At 46.8% G+C, this 19,652-nt stretch overlaps 1 protein-coding gene across 4 annotated transcripts; it reads right to left on the reverse strand.

Moving 5' to 3' along the window:
* Positions 1 to 250: 250 nt before the first annotated feature.
* Positions 251 to 19,598, reverse strand: CCNK (cyclin K). 4 transcript variants are annotated; one of them, XM_067726080.1, is made up of 12 exons: positions 19,362 to 19,598; positions 15,685 to 15,839; positions 14,953 to 15,201; positions 14,394 to 14,475; positions 12,757 to 12,888; positions 8,865 to 8,970; positions 8,305 to 8,362; positions 7,170 to 7,339; positions 6,548 to 6,819; positions 5,809 to 5,842; positions 2,920 to 2,991; positions 251 to 1,621 (listed from the first exon to the last, which is right to left on the reverse strand). In XM_067726080.1, exons 3-12 carry the CDS (start codon positions 15,147 to 15,149, stop codon positions 996 to 998), a joined length of 1,749 nt encoding a protein of 582 aa, XP_067582181.1. In that variant the 5' UTR covers positions 15,150 to 15,201; positions 15,685 to 15,839; positions 19,362 to 19,598; the 3' UTR covers positions 251 to 995. The 4 variants fall into 4 exon arrangements, with proteins under 4 accessions (XP_067582181.1, XP_067582172.1, XP_067582165.1 ...); XM_067726071.1 differs by lacking the exon at positions 15,685 to 15,839 and having other exon boundaries at positions 19,298 to 19,597; XM_067726064.1 differs by lacking the exon at positions 15,685 to 15,839 and having other exon boundaries at positions 19,362 to 19,593.
* Positions 19,599 to 19,652: the final 54 nt, after the last annotated feature.

A 19,652-nucleotide genomic window follows, 5' to 3' on the forward strand; every position in this document is an offset into this window, starting at 1 on the left:
AGCTTGAAATTCAACTGCTTCCTCCCAAGAAAGCCCACGCAGGCACTGGACGTGGGAGGCTGCCCCATGAGGGTACTGCCCAGGGAGGGGCTTGGGTCTGGCCGGTGGCCAGGCCTCTCCTGGGCAGCGTTCCTCCACTGCCTGTTGCTTGGCCCCCAGGGTCCAGAAGGAGAACATCTGCTTCTGGGCTGCAAACCCAGGGGCTGCTAAGGCTTGGAGCCCCACCTCGTGCCCGTAACGAACAAAGGCGTCATTTCAGAACTGATTTTATTTGGGTAACTGACTGAAGGAGTCTCATTTGTAACCAAGATGGAATTCACAGTATGTTGTTACATTCACACTTAAAAAATATATCTCTATGTACAGGAATTTGCAAATTGATGTAAACATACATTACTTCCAAGTACATTTCTCCCCTTCTTCCTGGAGGAAAAAGAATAGAGCCATCCAGCAAGTCAACCCCTTCAAAATAACTTCTTAAACGCAAAGGATGTAAGTATCTCTAAATCAAAAATGTGGTTCAATTGACCTACACGTGTCATGGGAGAGAACATCATGGAATGACAGCAATGACAACAGCTTGACTTCAGATGGAACCGGACTATTTAAAATGGAGTTTCCAGGAAAAATAGGCACTGATTTCTAGAAGGAAATTCACTCCTTACTGAAGCTATTTATTGAGCCAATATGGCTGGTTAACATTCTCACTAGTGTAAAGTAACTCAGCGCAGGACTCGCGGACGACGCTGGTTGAGACCAAACGCACAGTCGGGTCACAACCGGCTCTGCCTGGGCTCCAGTGAGAGCTGCTGTCCCCACTCCCCAGATGTGGAGGACCACCCCAATTTCACCTTGGGGGTCCGGTCCATTTCTTCCCATACTACAACTGTGTAGCATTATACAAGGTACCCTGCGGCTTACCCACTTAAACTACTTTTCAAGTTAATTAGAAAAACTTTTCTTTAAAAAACAAAGGAAGAAAGAAGGGCGCCAGGTTACCTCATCCAGGCTGCCCGCCCCAGCCCCCCGACTGGAGGCATGCCAGGTGGCGGGATGGGTGGGGGCACAGGCGGCTGCCCTCCAGGGGGCACAGCTGGAGGCGGGTAGCTAGCCGGTGGCAGGCCCAGGCCTGGAGGAGGGTGAGGGGGCACTGCGTGGGTGGGCGGCATGCGGGGGGGTGGCGGCGGGAAATTGGGGTTGTAGGTGGGCGGGGGGGGCGGGTAGCCAGGGGCGGGGGGAGGGATGGCGGGTGGCGGGAAGGAGGCTGGCGGCGGTGGCACGGGCGGCGGGGGCGGGTTCGGGGGGTAGACGTGGGGGTGATAGGGCAGGTGAGCCGGCGGGCCGTAGGCGGGGGGCAGAGCCCCGTAGGAGGGGCCCTCGGTCTTCATCATGGACTGGAGGCTCTGGTAGCCCTCTCCGGACATGTAGGAGCTGCTGGTAGACATGCCGGTGATGTAGCTGGAGGGCGGCGGGGGCGGGGGCCGGTGCGGCAGTGGTGGAGGCTGGTGCACTGGGGCCGGGTGGGCCGGAGGGGGGATCTGGACTTTGGGGAGGTCGCCGGCTTCCACGGGGCCTGGCGGCTCAGCCTCGCCCAAGGCGGCTGCAAGGGGTGGCTTCCGGTCTGCAGAAGGGAGACAGGCCACTGCCAGCTCTGGAACGGCTCCCGGCAGGGCGCCCCTGGGGGCTGCGCGTGTAGGGGGGGATCCACCAACTCCCTCGGGGCAGGGAAGCCCCCCCCCCCGCAACCCCAACAGCTCACGGCCACCCCGGGGGTTCCTGGCCCTGTCACAGCACCGTGGGCCGTCTTCCAGAGGAGCGGCAAGCAGCTGTCACCTTTGTGGCCAGACAGCACAGCCTGCGCCCGTGTCCCGAAGCCAGCGGCTCATGTGCTGTCACGCAGGCCCTGCACCTCACCTCCAGCCACTCTGGGTGTTCCCTCCCCGCTCCCCAGCGCACCAGGCACGGGCAGTCCCGGGGGCGCATGGAGTCCCTTCCGCCCAGACCCCCAGCCCTCTTTCTAGTACAAACGTGCGCGGGGCCCCTTCTTTCTGCCCGTCTTGCCTCCAGAGGCTGTGAGCCCAGGGCCAGGATGCAGCACCGTCTGCGGGCGGCACTGGCATTTGGCAGGACGCCTGAGAGGTGGTCACACGAGTGACGTGGCGTTAAACACACGCCGGGACGGCCTCTGACACCCCAACGACCCACGTGAGCGGCATTCTGGCCCGTGCCCTGTGTGGCGGGGGCACCGCTCCCCGCCCCGGCTCCCTGGCGGCCAGCAGCTGACTGGAAGAGCTGAAGCCCCCAGAAGCTCAGAAGTCGCTGGAGTATCTCCCACCTTCTGGCACACACACCCTAACTCCTGCCTTCTCTAGTTGGACACTTCACCTTCCAAAGTGTCGCCACAGCTGAAGAATGAAAGTTCTTTACAACCTTTCTCCTCTATTTTTAATGCCGCTGAGGAAGCGTCCCAGTTCACTGTGTGCCTGTGAAGGCCTTTTCACTCTATTCTCCACATGACTCCATGAACAACTGCTTACTCTCCAAAGGGTACTGAGGAGACGCCCTGCCAACGGGAAGCCGACGCGAGAGCCTGGAGTCTAAGGTCGACAGCGATCTGCCCAGATCTCGACAATGTTCCTAAGTTGCAGGGCTTTGTTTTCCTAAAACTGATTCTAAAGTCATTTATCCTCCACCATTTCTGGATGCGAGAGGTCAGAGAATATTCAGATATACTTAGAATTCACATCCTCAAGCTATCTGGTTGTAAAAAAACCAATTTTTTGAAAAATCCTAGGTCATTAACGTCTCTCTAAATTTCTGAAGTTCTTCTATAAATCCTCCCCAGGATTTCCCAAGTGTGCCCTTCAAAAAGGCAGCGAGAAAAGCTGGCCCTCCCAGCTGCCTGCAGGCAACACTTACCTGGAGGTGGATGGGCTGGAGGCAATGGAGGGTGAGGGGGCTCAATTTTGGGAATTTTAGGTGGTGGTGGTTCTGAAAAGAAAAAGTAGATTAAAAAGCTACTCTTCGTATACAGTAAGTATGTCAGAGAGAGCGAGAGAGGAGAAAAAGAAAAATGCACTGTTAAGGAATTTTCTGGGGGAAAAGGCTGATATGACCAAGGCTTGAAGGGAAGCTGAGGAAGGCACCAGCTAAACCATCCTTTTAAAAGAACAAAACAAATGAAACAAATACATCCCCCCTCCAGCTCCTGCCACCCCACGCCTCTCACCTCCTTCCAAAAGTAAAAACCCTCTCGCTTCTTACAGTCCGCCAGCCCATTTTCCACCTCTGCCCAACTTCCTCCTGACCACTTAAGACGAGCCCTCCAATGACATGAGAGCAGCAGACTGCATCTCAGTTACCAAGGGGTACCCGTCAGGGTCCTCACTAACACACAGAGCACCGAGAAAGGCCCCAAGTGCTCCCAGGAGAAGCCGGCACCTTTTATCTCTTGTCTAGGCACACTTAAGTTTGTTTTCTCTCTCACAAATGTTTACTCCTAGTTATAGCAGCACACCTGAACTGGCGTCGGTAGAGACCTGGAGGCTGGCGAATGGACAGAAAAGCAAGGTCGTTGGGACCGCTTGGGGCAGAGGACAGAGCCCATCCTTTAGGGTTGAGCGGCTGCATGTAACCAGCATCCTCACTGACAATCCTAAGTCGCCAAGACAGGCTACGCCACATCCAGCACCTTCCGTTTGTGACGGTACAGGGTGCGCGCACACTACCAGAAAAGAATGCCATCTTTTCGCTTGTATGGTTTGGTTCTTTCTTCCTGAAACTCACTTTATTCTGGCTCGTACGCTGCTCTGCTCTGCTTCTGCTCTGGCACTGCTCAACGTTCTTGGCTTCCTGTGTCCCAGACACAGGCTGGGTTCAAGGTCCAGGGACATCCCTCTCTCTATTCTCTTCCTCAGAGGCCAAATCCCCCGTCTCTAGGCAGAGGAGCTGCAGATCTATGCCTCTGCCTTCCATCTCTCCTCCCAAACCGTGGAGCAGGCTCCTGGGCCCTGTCCCGAGACCGAGCAGCCCACCCCTCTCACGCAGGCGCCCCCCTCCAGCCCCTCCCACAGACGGCTGAGCTGAGGTCATCTAGGTCAGTGCTGTCCGACAGAAATATAAGGAGAGCCACACAGGCAATTTTACATCTTCTAGTAGCCACGCTGAAAAGTACAAAGAGGTGAAATTAATTTTAATACGGTCTTTGATTCAACCTGGTATTATCAAGAATTTTGTCATCTTAATGTGGAATCAATGTAGAATTTTATTAATGAGATTTTTAATGTTCTTTTCTCTAACTCTTAGAGATCCGTGTGTCTTCTGCACTGAGGGCACGTGGTGTTTTTGGAGTAGGCCACATGTCAAGCGCTCACCAGCCCTCTGCAACCCAGAGCACAGTGGGGTCTTGCTTCCAGGCCCCAAGGCACCCCCGACACCACGTCTCACTCTGGGGCTCGCAGGCTCCTCCCCATTCCCCACCCTCTTGCCATTACTGCTGCCAGGGGAACTCTCTCTACAGTGAACTCAGACCGTGCCATTCTCCTGCTCAAACGCCTCCACTGGCTCCCCTGCCTATGCAGAATCCACCCTCCACCAGGCGGGCGCTACCACCTGCTTCTAGCACATTTTCAGTCCTAGCAAAAGCTACTCCTTTTTAACCCTTCACAGTCCAGTAAGACTCCCCGCTCTGTTATCTCCCAAATTCTCCACCCCACTGTTCACTCTGCTCCTCTGCCTGAAGGCTCCACCCTGTCAGCCCTTGTTGCTCAAGGCAAGTCCCCCTCCAAGGCCACCCGGGCTCCTTTCTGCCTCTTGAAGACACAGCGCCAGCTCAGCTGACCCAACATCCATGCGGCACGGAGTGCAGCCCCCTCTTCTGTGTCTCGCACTTACTGTTTGCCCATCTGGAGCTAAAAAAACTCCCCTGTAATGAACTCATCATCCCCACAAAGATCCTGAGAAAAAGGAGCTTTACTGTAACTTGAAGATCTCACAATAGTTCAATAAATAATTCACTGGGTTCCTACCCTGGAACTAAGTGACAGAGAAACAGAAATGAGTAAACATGGTCTGTGCCAGCACAGGGTTCAGTACTACAGGCTGACCCGGAGACAAAACACTTCTGGTTTTCTCCTCTGTGATCTTTCAGGTTTTGCTCACACTTTGTTAGTTTCCAATACAGAAACAAGTTAATCAACTCTGGGCTCCACAAATATGGGGGAAAAAACGTGTTTAAAAGAAGCCTGCCCCCGTAAGCAGCAGGGCAGCACGCCTACTGCGGCTCCGATCCTTTCTACCCATCGCTCTGCTGCTTGGTGCTCAGTCTGGGGGTGCCCGGGGCCCTTCACTCTGTCGACTGTGGTGGGCTTAACTAACCTCCAAAAATAAATGTTGCTGCAGCAGTTCGCCTACTTTCCTAATTATATTTTGATATACAGTCGGCCCTTCGCATCCGTGGACAGGGAGGGTGGACTACGAAACCCAAGCATCTGCGAGTTCTGGCATCCAAGGCGGGTCCTAGAGCCAATTCCCCGTGGATACCGAGGGATGACTTATGTTACCAAGCACATTTTTATTGCCACTAATTTTTTTTTTTCTGTATTGATACTGTTAAAGTACAATCCAAAAATATACAGTCAGGGAATACACAGAGAAGACAACGCAGCTAGCGTAAAGTTTTTGATGGGCTCTAACGTTAAATTTTAAGGCCAATCTAAATCTGAAAGGAAACAACTTTTGACTAAGAATTTAAAGTCTTGATAAACAACATATAAAACTAAAAAACGAAACACAAGAACATAAAATTACCTGATGCTTTGTTCTCTTCTTTGGGAGAAACAACCTGTTACAAAAGAAAATACACAACTGTTAACCAAGGCCCTAGATGCAGTGAGGAAAAACTGATTATTCAGGCACTGAACAGAATCATAGCCAGAACGTGGACTCAGACAAAAATTAATTTTGGCTTGAACTTGCAGAGCAAACCATGGCACCTAACAGATCATTTCTGCCTCCTTCCTCTTCCCCTTTCAAATCAGACAGCAGGCAGAATTACTAACTTTTCTGACTAGTGAGTTCTGAGCACTAAGTTTCATGCCCTCCATCGAGCTGTCTTAACCGTGGTGAGGGTGCTTGCTGACCGCCCCTATCCCGTGGGGCTTCCTTGGGGTCTGTGTCACAACGTACGGCTTCCTCCACTGGCGCGGCTGCTACCATGGGGAGAAACTTTTACAAGTTTAAAGACATGGGAGACACCTATTCCGGCAGTCAGTGTGCAGATGTGGAAACTACACCCGGGCACGTTTTGGGGCCCTGACACAGGCAGCAGCAGCTGGAGGAGGACAGAGCCGTCCTGGCCTCAAAAGGTACCTCTCCTCTGACCACGCCAGCTGTCAGGCTGCCTGTGGCCATACAGGCAGACGGGGAGGTGGATCGTGTCACTCCCTGCTTTTGGTGTTCCGTGTGCTGCCTCAGAAAGGGGAACACACACAGGTGGGGTGTCGCCACAGGAAGCCGGACGCACCCAGTGCCAACCTGGCGCACTCACCACGGCGCGCTTCGCCTGCCGGGGGGGACTAGGCTGCGGGGACGGTTTCTTGGGCTGCTGGGCCGGTGGTGGTGGCTGCGGCTGGGCTGGCTGCTGCGAGTCCTTCTGCGGGGGCTGGGGCAGCTCGGAGCCTTGAGCCGGCTGTGACTGTGGCACTTGTGGTGCTTGCGGTGTGGGCTGGAGAGGTGGGGGCTGCTGCAGCTGATGGGGCGTGTGATGAGGCATCTGTTGTTTCCCTTGTGAGTAAAGATCCAGGATTTGGTGGCAGATGTCTAAATGATAGGAAACAATTACATTTGCCACAAATTGATATTTTAAATAAAATTCTACCTAGAAAAAAACATACTCCCATTTCCCTTGCAGGTGCGATTCCCCTACAAGGGCCAATATGTGGCTGTCATATTTGTAATTCACCAATCCCTGCTGTGCACAGCACTGGTGTGCATTTTTAGTTCACCAAAACTATGTGTTTGGATAGAATGAACATTACATTAGAGAATTTAATTAAAGAATAGTTTGCATGGACTTGTTTGGGAGAATCCATTCTCGGGACTCATTCTTCCTCACAGGGAAGAATGATCTAATGTGGAACACCCTGCAGAAAGCTCAGCACGCCCTGTACCTTCCAAAACATCCACAGGGACGTCTTGCACAAACTGCTCCCACCATCTCCGGTACATGGGTTTGGAGGTCCATTCCTGTATTTCAAATTTGCACAAACGTCCCGCAAGATACATCACTGCCACTGCTATGATCTCTGGTTCCCACTGTAGTGACAAGGTCGTGCAGAGACTAGTTCAACAAGAAAAAGAGGTGACTTGACTCGGATGAGCAAACGTTTATGATTAACCCAATGCATGGAGATTAGATGCCATATCTAAATGTCAGTTTGCTTATTTTTCCCTATACATGATCAAATAAAGTATTACAAAGAAGCAAGTTTTTAGTCTTCTAAATGTACCGAGATAAGTTACTTTAACTATAGCTACTAATTTGTTCCTTAAAAAATCAGAATTCCAGCACATTCAAAAGTTGCTATGTTGGGCTTCCCTGGTGGCACAGTGGTTGAGAGTCCGCCTGCCAATGCAGGGGACGCGGGTTTGTGCCCCGGTCCAGGAAGATCCCACATGCCACGGAGTGGCTGGGCCCATGAGCCATGGCCGCTGGGCCTGTGCGTCCGGAGCCTGTGCTCCGCAACGGGAGAGGCCACAACAGTGAGAGGCCCGCGTACCACAAAAAAAAAAAAAAAAATTGCTATGTCATGAAATACAAATGAAAATGCTTAAGTTCTTCAAACAGCTGGAACCCTAGCACTGAACCATCTCCTTACATGATGGCAACTCGCGGGCCTTCTGTTCCCTATCCAGCACCTCCTTAGATCTCTCAGCTCCAAGAACATCAAGGCTCTAAAACCACTACAAGGAAGTATAAAGTTGCAAATATATAGTTTGCAATTTTGCAAAATGAAATGGATTTAAGTATATACTTGTCAAAATTCTCTGGTGTATTGTTTAGGACTTATGTTTCAAACCGGTGATAAGATTTCAGCATCCTATACCACCGTGATGTGGCAGGGTATCCCCTCTGCCGGGAAGCGGGTGACCTGGACTTTAACTCCAAGTCTGCCGTTAACTGGCTCCTTAAGCTGGGGCAAGTCAGTTTCCTGACTACAAAATAAGGGGTTTGGATTAGATGACACGTAAAGTCCCTACCTATTTTAAAACACCATAATTAAACCAACATTTGAACCCATGTACCTGTCGTTTACGAATGTCCAAGCCATTTGAACCAACTTTTGAATTTTGTTTTTATCACCTAGAAACGGGGAAGAAAAGGCAAATTAGTAATAGAAAGGAAAAAAAAAAAAGAAGAATGAATGAGAAGCAACAAGTACTTATTTAAAGCCTACTGTGTGCTTAGCACCACCCCCAATACACAGCAAAGAGCTTCGGCCTGGGAAACAAGGACAAATGAGCAGGCCCAAGTCCCACCTCTGTTCTCTTTCTGCATGACCTACACTGAACCACCATTTATGGGAAACCTGGCTCCAAGCCTGATTTTATTAGGCTATTTAAAAAATCCTTACTCATTTTCCTGCCTCATATCACTTGGCAACTGGATGACAGAATCTGTTTATACATAAAAGGAAACAGCGTTAACAGCTATAATATTGAATTGTCTGGCAAGCTATGGCCTAGGTACTTCACACACTGAACTTTCTGCTGTCCTCTTTTGAGAAGCGTAATCTGAGTATCATCAAATTATTATAAAGATCTGATTTCAGAATGAAAAAGTTCTCTTAACTTTTTTTTCTTACCTTTGAGCTGTTTCGCATACTTGAGTAGGAATTGGTACGGATGTTCCACCTGTAAATCAAACTTTATGGTCTGTAGTAAGATTCTCTCCAGAACCATTACTTCTTCCTAAAAATGAAATAACAAATGTTGAGACAGTAATTTCAATCACACGTCAGAAACAGCATTAAAAAAGTGAGCTTTCCTTTTATTCTCTCTTCAAGTTATATTTTAGCAACTATTTTTCATTCCTTTTCTCCTCTCTCCCACTCAGGCCTTTAACATGCTCACAGACAATGATAAATTCTGAAAAGAACTAAAAGTAGGAAGACAAAACAATCAGTTAATTTTTAAAACCTACTTGAAACAAAGTAAACATTCTTAGAAATGTTATTATTTTCCATACAGATGAGCCCCCTTTACAAAATAGACCTTTACTTTACAGATACTTTAGTTTCCTTCCAGACCTCCATTAAAAAAATGCAATCTTCCAGGCATTTACATTGAAAATTTTAAGCAAGAAAGATTATGACAGTGGCAGCTTCATGCAAACCTGGACAGTGAATTTTGTGTGTGTGTGTCTGTGTGTGAGAGAGAGAGAGAGAGAGAGAGAGAAAGAGAGAGAGAATGGGGGAACATCATTTTTGTGTTTTAATCATTCATCTACCTGAAACAAGGTATCCCAATGTCATTTACTAAGTAAATTATCATTTTCTCTTCTATTAAGCCACATCCTGAACTGTCTATACACACACACACACGTGCGCATACACACACAATCTTTTCTGTTCACTGCTCTGTTTGTCTACTTCTGTACCAGGATCAGAGATTTAACCTTTGGAAGGGACAGTTCAATGATTATTCCTCTTTTAAAAACCTTTCTTGTTTTAGCCATGTTCCCCCCACCACCTGCATTTTAATATCATTTTATTTAGTATCATTCTAGGAAAAATGAAAGCTACTGATGTTCTGATTGGGAACTCACTGAATTTACAGAATAATTTAGGGAAATGGGCATTTTAAACTACACTGAATCTTCTATCAAAAATTTATTTATGAAAATCTTCTTTTCAGTCCTTCAGTAGTTTTAAAGCCTCCCCGCCCCAACGTGGTTTCCACAAATTTATTATAAGGTTTATTCCTGGATATATTATTTTACTGCTGCTACTGTAAATGGAATCTCTTCTTTTATTATGCTTTCTAGTGTCCATAAACAACTTCTTGAATTCAACCTCTGTAGAGCCTGACTGTCCGAGCACTTATCATTTTACTTGATTGTAAAATACAATTAAGATGCTCTGTGTGGCAAGAACAATTACAATCACTTGTTTGAGTCGAAGAAGAAAGGGCCTTGGAGAGACTGACAATCTCATCATTAACAGCTGCATAAACCCGTTAACTCTGGGAAGAGAAGCCACGTAGATAACTGGCTTTCAGGTTAAAGTATGGCACCACACTTCACAGAATGTAGAGATGATTCTACCATGAGTGTTATTCCAAATGGCATGGCAAGGTGAATGTCTTTCCACCCTTGTTTCCCAAGTGTTCTCTCAGGAAAGCGTCTTAAAATCTTAAGGTTTTCACACAGTATCAAAAAAAATCCCACTATCACTGTCCCCCCACCCCACTTTTGTTACCACCTGTTTTCCAGAAGTTTCAACATATCCCTTAAATTTAGAAACAATCTTTTACCAAGTGTCCAGACTGTAGCCCATATAGTATTACGAGACAGCCCAAGGCCTGGCCTCCCTTTGTGTTTCAAATACTCAATTAATGGAATAATTATAGGTCTGTGTGCCAACATGATTCCTCAGGGAACTTTCCCTCAGCCCCACACTTCCTGTCTGGAGCACCTGTCTAGGTTCCCAGATCGAATGCCCTCACCGCACCTTTCAATAACTTTTATAGCATTTATCACAACTCATAATCAGGTAGCTGGCTATCTGAATATTTGATTAAAATCTGTCCCACCACTCGACTGTAAAATCCATGAGAGCAAAAGCCAGGCCTGCTTTGCCACCTGTTCATGTCTAGTGCCTAATGCAGAGCCTGGAACAAATATTTGTTGAACACACGAGAAATTAATGTAACAGGGAGAAACCACAGAGTTAGGGCAAAGCTAAGTAAGACAAAAAAGTTGCACATGATTCAGGACCGTATTTTTTCTAATTGTTTACATTGCCGCCTCCCCCCAAACTTCCCTCCTCTCCTCTCCGGCGAGGAAAATGTCTTCCACAATGTCCTCACCGCTCCCAGATCCTGGGTTCCTTCCTTTGGCCCCGACACCCAGTCATGCCTGGGGAGACTGCACATGAGAGAGGGGAGGGCAGGCTGCAAAGCCCCTCTGCCCACCTGAGTCAGGCTGGCCTGGCTTAAAAGCCTCATTAGCATGGCTGTTGCCCTCTTCCTGACTTCTGGGCCCTGGAACTGCAGAACTTCTGCCTCACTGTGCCTGGCCGGGATCTCGGTTTCCTGATGTGTTGGTACAGTGGGTAAAGGCTGAAAGCAGAAGGGGACTCCTCCAAAGGCGTCCTGGACAGAACACGCCAGCTGCTGCCACGTGCCCTTGCCCTGCGGTGCTTCCAGATCTTTGCGACTCCTTCTGCGTAACCACAGCTCATCAGCCACAAGGTCCCTCTGCCCCTGTGACCAAGACCTGACTAAAGCACAACACATTCCTACAACTGTCTCCCTGCTGTGTGAAAATCAAAAACCCACAGGCACTGGAAACATTATCTGATGCTACGTTACTTTTATAAAAGTACATTTTTGACCACTGTTAGTATGAATTCCTCATAGGCTCACATTTTTATAAACAGGTGAATGGATTTATAAAATAAGTTCAAGGGACAGAGTTATCCACACTGACATTACTTACAAATCACGACCACAGTATGTGCAAAAGCATTCTGGGCCTGTTACCTCCTGGAAGGCACACACGTTGCAGACACACACACAGATTCTGCTGGGTGGGGGAGGCCGACTACCGTGGGAGGCAGTACCAGCTGACTAGGAAAAACAGGGCTGTGGACGTGCTGAACGGCATCGTCTGGCTTAGTTTTGCTTTAACTGTGATTCTGAGTTTCTCCCCACATCCTTAGTTTGTCATTTATTCAACAAGTACCTGTTGAATGCCTACTCTATCTAGCCACTGCACTAGGTATCAGGCAAAACAGACAGGGTCTTAGCTCTCACAGATCTACAGTTGAGAAGAGGAATGTTCTTTGTGTGATTATCTGGTTAAAATCTATCCAATTGTGAGCTGTGATAAACATTATGAAGGCTAATTCGCAAGTGCTATAAGGGTTACAATGGGGGGACCTTGACAAGAACAGGGGAGGAGGAAAGCTGCCACCGACCCGAAAGTGGTCTCTTTAGAACATAATAAAATCATGTATACAATTATTTTACCATCATTTCCTGACATTAGCAGGGGTTGTGGGGAAGGGACAGGATGGATAGTATATCAACCTGGGTGTCTGCAAATGTTAATACCTTCCACCACTCTTGGGAAGCAAAAGACACACAGCACACGTAGACACACTTGTACATCCAGCATCTGTACATTCTGTCTTCCCAGAAGCCAGCTGGAGATGAACCCAAGAAGCCAAACTGCTTCTGGGCCTAGGAGTGCTAAGGGCCACGAGAGGACTTTGCTCACACATGTTCTATGTGCTACTGCCCCTAACGGGCTCACAACCCAGCATGGCACATTAGCAGATGCTACCTAAGTGTAGGCTACGTTATCTTCCCTCCTTTCTCACAGAAGCAAGGAAGAATACCTTCTGCATAAGTCCTCTTAGGGACACAGGGGACTGGCAGATACAGGGCCACGGCCGTTGTCAACACAGGGAACTCTATCATAATGCTGTTGTGAGGAATCAAGGCCTGAAGGCAGGAAGTTATGACTCTTACCTTTGGGTCATCTCCAAACTGGCCAAATTGTACATCATTTAATAAACTCCGAGCTGTTTTGATGATATCTTTACATTTTTTTGGTGTTTCTTCTACTTTCCCAGCCAGAAAGAGACAACAAGCTCCTGTCACCTAAAAGGGAGACAAAAGCTCCTGAGACCCTGTTATCAAAGCTCACACAGAACAGAAAAAGCATTTTGGGCCTTCACAACAAACTGGGCTCCCTCACTCTCCTGCCAGCTTCTTTCTCATTTGCAAACACCTGGACACTCTAAAATCTTGAAGGAAATGTCACATACAAATATTCCACCCGCCCCGCCATTTGGCTTCATAAATTATTTTAAATTTAGTTTTCTGAATAAAATGTCATGTAAACAAAGTAGCCACCAGAAAGGGAAAAAAGTCACAGAAACAAATTTTCTTTTCACATTGCAATCTTAAAGACACTGACTCCCTGACTGGTGCACCCAAACGCATGTCCTCTGGAATTCGCCTCTGCACCACTGCCCACGCTTTCTTTTTCCTTCCTCACGCTGCCTGGCTCCTGGTCCAGTTCCTACTCCACTGCGATCTTCTCACCGCTCTACCTTCAGCTTTTCTTTGCCCGCTCGCTCCAGTCTCTCCTACATGCCCCTCCCTTCACAGAATCCTGACCACGTTAGACATCAGTGAGATCCTGTGCCGGGGTACAAAGCGGATCCTGACACGGTCTCCTTCCCCTAGAACGTCACAAATTAATGAGGAAGATGTGTACAAAACTAAGTAAAATCTTAGCAAAAGGAAGACCCCCAGCAGACTAACTTCCTGTTACATCTAATTCTTCTTCTTCATGAAACACTTCCATCACTTCAGTTTACCTACTGAAGCCACAGTTCCCTAGTCTGGCATTCAAGGCCCACTATGGTCTGGTTCAGTCTACCTGGCACCCAGGGTCCCAGCATGCCCTTCCCGCCGACAGGCCTCCTGGCTGCCGCGCAGGCCTCCGCCAGGCCTTGGCTCACGCTGCTTTCTGTAGGACTGCTGCTCTGTCCCATCTCAGCACGGGTAAGTCCTACTTACAGTCAAGGCTTAACCCAGTGCTGGCACCTCCTCCCCAGAATTTTCCTCGATCCCTCTATGATGTAGTTAATCTCTCCCTCGAATGCTACAGCCTTCCTTCTGTACCTCTCCTATGGCCTCACTCTCTACAGTGTGTTTTGTACCTGTCATACCATCTACCCTGGACTGAAAGCTACTTGAGGCAGACTCTCCCACAGAGCATAAGACAGTCCATGTCTTAAGGAGTAACTGAAGAATAACGGATATGGTATAAAGAACTTATGCAGTCTTGGCCTTTGTTGGCTCTCAACTGTAAGGCCAATTTTATCTTGGGAAAAGTAACAAGGAAGCAAATTTTCACACTAAGTACAATATGATTATGGTTCATATTGGACTAAATAACAAACTTAAAAATACTTTAATACAGTTAATTGGGAAAAAAACAAATTTTAGGCTGTTTTTGTTTATATATAATATGTACCATACAAAAATAAATACTTTCTGGAAATAAAATAGAAAGAGAGACTACAATCTGTCCACTAAACTGTGTGGAAATAATAACATGTGATAGAAAATTATAATAAAATTCAAACACTTACATATCTTGGGAATTGCTTGAAGGAATGAAACATATAGAAGCGATGAAAATAAATTATTCCAGTTGCCAGGGTATCATAGTGTCTGTTGTTCTGGTTAAGGGTTTTGGCCAAGAATTTTTACAGGTTACGTCTTAGTTAAATGTGGAAAAAACAATAAAGACAAACAATAACAACAAGAGCAGTGGGAAAGCAAACACTATCAGTGGCAAAGCAGGCGAATGGGAATCTCCGGGTGTCGGAATTCTGGTACAAGCTGAAGTCTATGCTTTAGTAAGGCAGGGCTTCACTATCCTTTAGAAATACTTCAACTGAGGTCACTGGGTGCTATTTTCCATCCTGGTGGCCACCTGCTCAAAGGCTAATTCTACACATTTAAATGATAAAAAGGAAATAGAAAATCCCTGAAGAGCCAAGCAAATCTGAAGCAACATTTAAATAAGAAAGCTAATTAAGAGCTGCTTTAGTCAGGGATGCTACTTGGTCTTTTGTCTATAGCATTTAATTTAATTTGTGGTGCTGGTGGGGAGTCTGTCTATCACAGGTCCCAGAATCAGGATACAGTCCCAAACGTGTGCCCACATCAAAGATGAACCGAGCCCCTTCTCGGCGGTAGCGGGCCTCAGTGGCCGGATCGAGTCCTTCTAGTTGAGAGGGTGTATGAGCCAAGTCTTTTTTATCCCAGTACCAACATGGTTTTGTGTGGTCCAGGTTTGCTGAGGTTACTGAAGGGCTTGAATTTTCCTTATTCTCCTTCATTTATTGAAGTAGACTCGTTCTTTCCAACAGACTTTCTGAAAATGTTAGAATCCTAAAAGAAAGAGAAGAAGCAGTAATGTTGGAAAGGGATCCCTCACGTTAAATAATCCCAATCATTGTAAACAGTCTACGATCACAGATTTGTACTTGATAAAAATTTTTCAATAGAAAAAGCACTACTGATCGGTAGTTAGAAGCCCAGGCGTACCTCCAAACACAAATTTAATACTTAAGTGACTCACAGTACGATAAATCCCAAATTTCATTGCTTAAAAGGAGGAGCTTTTCTGTCTCATTTCCTTCTGCCTTTTTTCACTAGGCCCACCTCCCTTATGCTGGTCTAGATTCTGTTCTTCAGTAAAACCCAGGTTGGTCCTAACCCCCCCAAAAGATTTATCCTCCAAAATTATCCATTTCTTCCATCCAGCATCCAGTCAAAATTTTCCCTTTTTTAGTTTACTTGATTTCATTTAGGTACTTTCACTTAGAAAAGCCACCAGACTGGATGAATTCATATCTGCACAAGCCACTGAACTGAGCAATGTAGATCGGGTGTGGGTGTAGTGATCTGGGGAGAAAGGATGGAGGGAGGTAGTCCACAAGGGAAAGAAGGAGTTCCTTTAAATATTTCTTGCTTTCTCATCCTCTTCTCTTTCATTCAGAATGAAGAGATTCTCTAAAAGCTGTATGCTGAGAAAAGAAAACAAAAAATAAGGACTCTCACCTAGAGGCCATTATAATATGGAAATTGTTTGTAAACTGGATCAGCGAATAGACATTTTCATACAGGGCAGCAAAAGGGTTCTAAAAGAGGTAGCTAGAACCAGGTTGGTCTGGTTCAGCAAGAAAATAGCAGTTCGGCAGCCAGGCTCTGGGCCAGGGCCATCAGTTAATCTGGAAGCCTAACTTCTCCTGTGTGCTGCCTCATTTCTGGTGGGAAAGGTGACATGGAGGGCTGACCGCTCTCCTCCTTGCACCTGGGAGCTCTAAAGAGAAACGTTCCCTCCAACAGGAAGAATTAAGTACTACCTGGAGAAAAGTAATCTTCTTGAACTAATTTACACTCTGTGTGACTGAACTGGGCAACGGGTGGGGGCTGGGGGAGACCGGTTAACTAAAGCCTCAGTATGTATGAAGAGTTCCCAATCAGATGCTCAGTAAGAGTATGAAGAGCTGGGAGTTAGATGTCATACTAGATATATTTTCTCACCTATCAGATTGGCAAAAAGTCCAAAAGTTTGACAATATACTCTGTTGGCAAGGCCAGGGAGAAGCAGGTAATCTCTTACGTCGCTGGTGGGAGTACAAAGCGGAACCACTCTCACAGAGATTCGGAATTTGGCAATATCCAACAAAATTACACACACATTTGCTCCTGGATTTAGCGATTCCACTTCTAAGTATTTACTCTGACAATAAGATCACAATTATGAAACAACAAGCGCACAAGATCATTCAAAGTATTGTTTATAACAGCAAAAACTGTAAACAACGTGAAAGTCCATTGGGGCACTGGTTGAATAATATGGTACATTAACACAAATGCGTACCATGTAGCTATTAAAAAAGACTGAGAAAGATCTGTAAGTACTTGTATAAAGAAATTTCCAGGATCAGCAAGGTGCAGGAAAGCATACACAGCTATGTTAGTATCTAAGTAAGAAAAGCGGGGAAATACTAAGTAGAGATATCTATTCTTTTTTTCTTTTTTTTTGTGGTACGCGGGCCTCTCACTGTTGTGGCCTCTCCCGTTGCGGAGCACAGGCTCCGGACGCACAGGCTCAGCGGCCATGGCTCACGGGCCCAGCCGCTCCGCGGCATGTGGGATCTTCCCGGACCGGGTCACGAACCCATGTCCCCTACATTGGCAGGCGGACTCTCAACCACTGCGCCACCAGGGAAGCCCCACAACTGAGTTTTGATAAATTTAATAATTCCTGGCAAATTTACATCTTGTTAGTTTTGGTCTATAATTTCAGCCTTTAAGAACTCTTGAATCCTGAGTGCCATCTAACATACTGGCTAACTATCACTACAGGTTTTGAGTGCATTTATTAATTTGAGAAGCATGCCTCATATATTTAAAGTTGGTAATAAAAAAAAAAGTGCTAACCAGAGTAAGGGCAAGGCCAGAGCCCTGCAACTTATCGCTAAAGACCTCTCTTCAGGTTGACATCAACCCATTAATCAGCATTTGGGGTTTGCTAATTTGAACGGACATATATCCATCTAACTAGACCTTACCCAGTATACTTCTCTCTTGTGTCTATTAGGATAGGAAGAGGGATTATGTTCAGTGCCCTAAGGAAATCTAAATAGACTCATGTCTAGCAATCCCCCATCCACCACCAGTCTAGTAAACTTATAACAAAAGAAAACATGATTTGTGTCACCTGGTTTTCTTAAACTGAAGCTCTGTTGGTCTGAGGGTGTGAGCCCTTTTTCCCAAGTACTTAGAAGCTCTCTTCTTGTTGTCCCAACAAGACTCTAAAACAGATTACTAATAAGCTCTAGCATCCAAAGCCACCCAATTGCTCTCTGCAAAAACTGACACATTTATCAGACTCCAGTCTTCTATCATTAACTGCACTTTTAAGATTCCTCAAAACCTATGAACAATAATTTCACAATCTTATCTGCATGTATCTTGGTATATCATTTATTTGACCCTGAAAATAGAATTAGATGTAATCCAATTAGATATTCTTTATAATCTCCTCAATTACCTTGAACTTAATCCTTCTTGATTTTGTCTTGACCTAGTTTTAGAGACAACAAAACATTTTTCCTTCTAGATACTTAGCAAACTCTCATTGTTTTCAAATATAATCTCCTGAAACGAACAATTTATTTTGTAAGCCAAAACTATGACCATTGTTTTTCTTTATGACGTTCAATTTTAGAAATGGCATTTAAGAGTTAACGATCTCATTAGCAAGTAAAATGTTTCTTTATTGCTTGTTGGTGTAAACTACGTTTTCAAAATGGAATGTTTAACATGCTTTATACAAGAATCAACTAATGTTTCTCAACAAAGCATCAAAAGATAATCAAAAGGAGACAAAAGTAAAAAAAAAAACAAAACTAAAATTAGACACCAACGGTAGTCACTCTGAAAAAACAAAGCAATCCTGGATAACTATTACATTCATAGTCAAGATTATTTAACAAGCAGGCATCTAAGAACACTAAGAATCTTAACCAAATGTCTATCAATACCGCAACTATTACCATCATCCATCCATTCATTCAGCAATGAAGACAGTTTACTATCTGTCAGGCAGTGCTCTAGGTGCTGAGGATATAAAGCTCCTTCGTGGAGCTTTCATTCTAGCAACATCATTCATACAAACCTTAACCAGCGCCAGAATTGCAAGGCAGTGTGCTAGGTATCTTTAACGATACACAAGAGATACACAAGCATTATCAAGTTTACCTTAAAAACATAAAACAGGCCATCTTCAACTAAATGCTGTGAGAAGCCGTTCCTAACGTCAGAAGATTTAGCGAAAGCTCCGTTTGACTGGCAAGCCAAATTTCGGGAGCGCTACCGACCATGCTTTGTGCGGGGAATAGTCTGAGAGCTTTTAGATATCCTCTTGCCTTACGCCTCAACCTTCTAAAGAACAATTCCTCTGGTAACAAACCAAACAACCCAGGAGAGGGTCGGTAAGCGTGATGTGTCGGCAAAAACGAAACTAACCGCGTAAGTGCCTTTTCCTCATTCCTAGTCCCACCCTTATTACACGGGTCTTCAGATTCCGAAGTCAGAGTACCCCAGATGTGGAACGATACCCAAAGTCTCAGGCGTTACCAAGGTTGGGACCAACACACTGCGAAATAACCGGAAAGACGTGGGTAGTCTTCGGTTGGACCGCTGAGTGTGTGCGCGCCTAAGACCCCTGCCCTTTCTCCCCACCTTCCAGAAAGTCCCCGAACCCTAACCGCCCTTCACTTGGAGCGTCGCTACCTGCTCTACGGTCCGCGCCGGCCTCCCTGACCCGCTCCTGCGCCTCAGACCCTCTCCCGGAGCGCGTCTCGCGGCCCCGCTGTCGCCCGCTAACTTCGATCTGCACCCGGGGGGTAGCGGAGGGAGGCGGAAGCCGGAAAGAGAGACTCCGCCAGCGGATGGAGGCAGGTGGCCATACCCTAATCCGACCTCCAGGTACGCGGGACTTGAGTGGCGCTGCCCGCGGTCCGTCGGTCACTCACCCCTCGTCTCAGGCAAGCCCCTTAGCAACGTCTCTCCTTGTTGACTGCGGCCATCTTGGACGTGGAATGTCGGGAAATCTACGTCATCGCGCTGCGTCCGGGACTAGAAATAAGCGACCGGAGGGACGCCTGTCAACCAATGAGAAGAAAGTAGAGCTCTCAAACGTGGAACGAGCCGCCAGTCTTCTCCTGGCCCCGCCCCGCGGGTCAGCGGTCGCTGCGTCAGGGAGGAAGAGCCCACCAGAGGGCCCATCCCGTCGGAGAGAGGGAATTCGGGAGCAACCGAACCTG

This window comes from Pseudorca crassidens, chromosome 1 (genome assembly GCF_039906515.1).
Source record: "Pseudorca crassidens isolate mPseCra1 chromosome 1, mPseCra1.hap1, whole genome shotgun sequence".
Taxonomy (NCBI): domain Eukaryota; kingdom Metazoa; phylum Chordata; class Mammalia; order Artiodactyla; family Delphinidae; genus Pseudorca; species Pseudorca crassidens.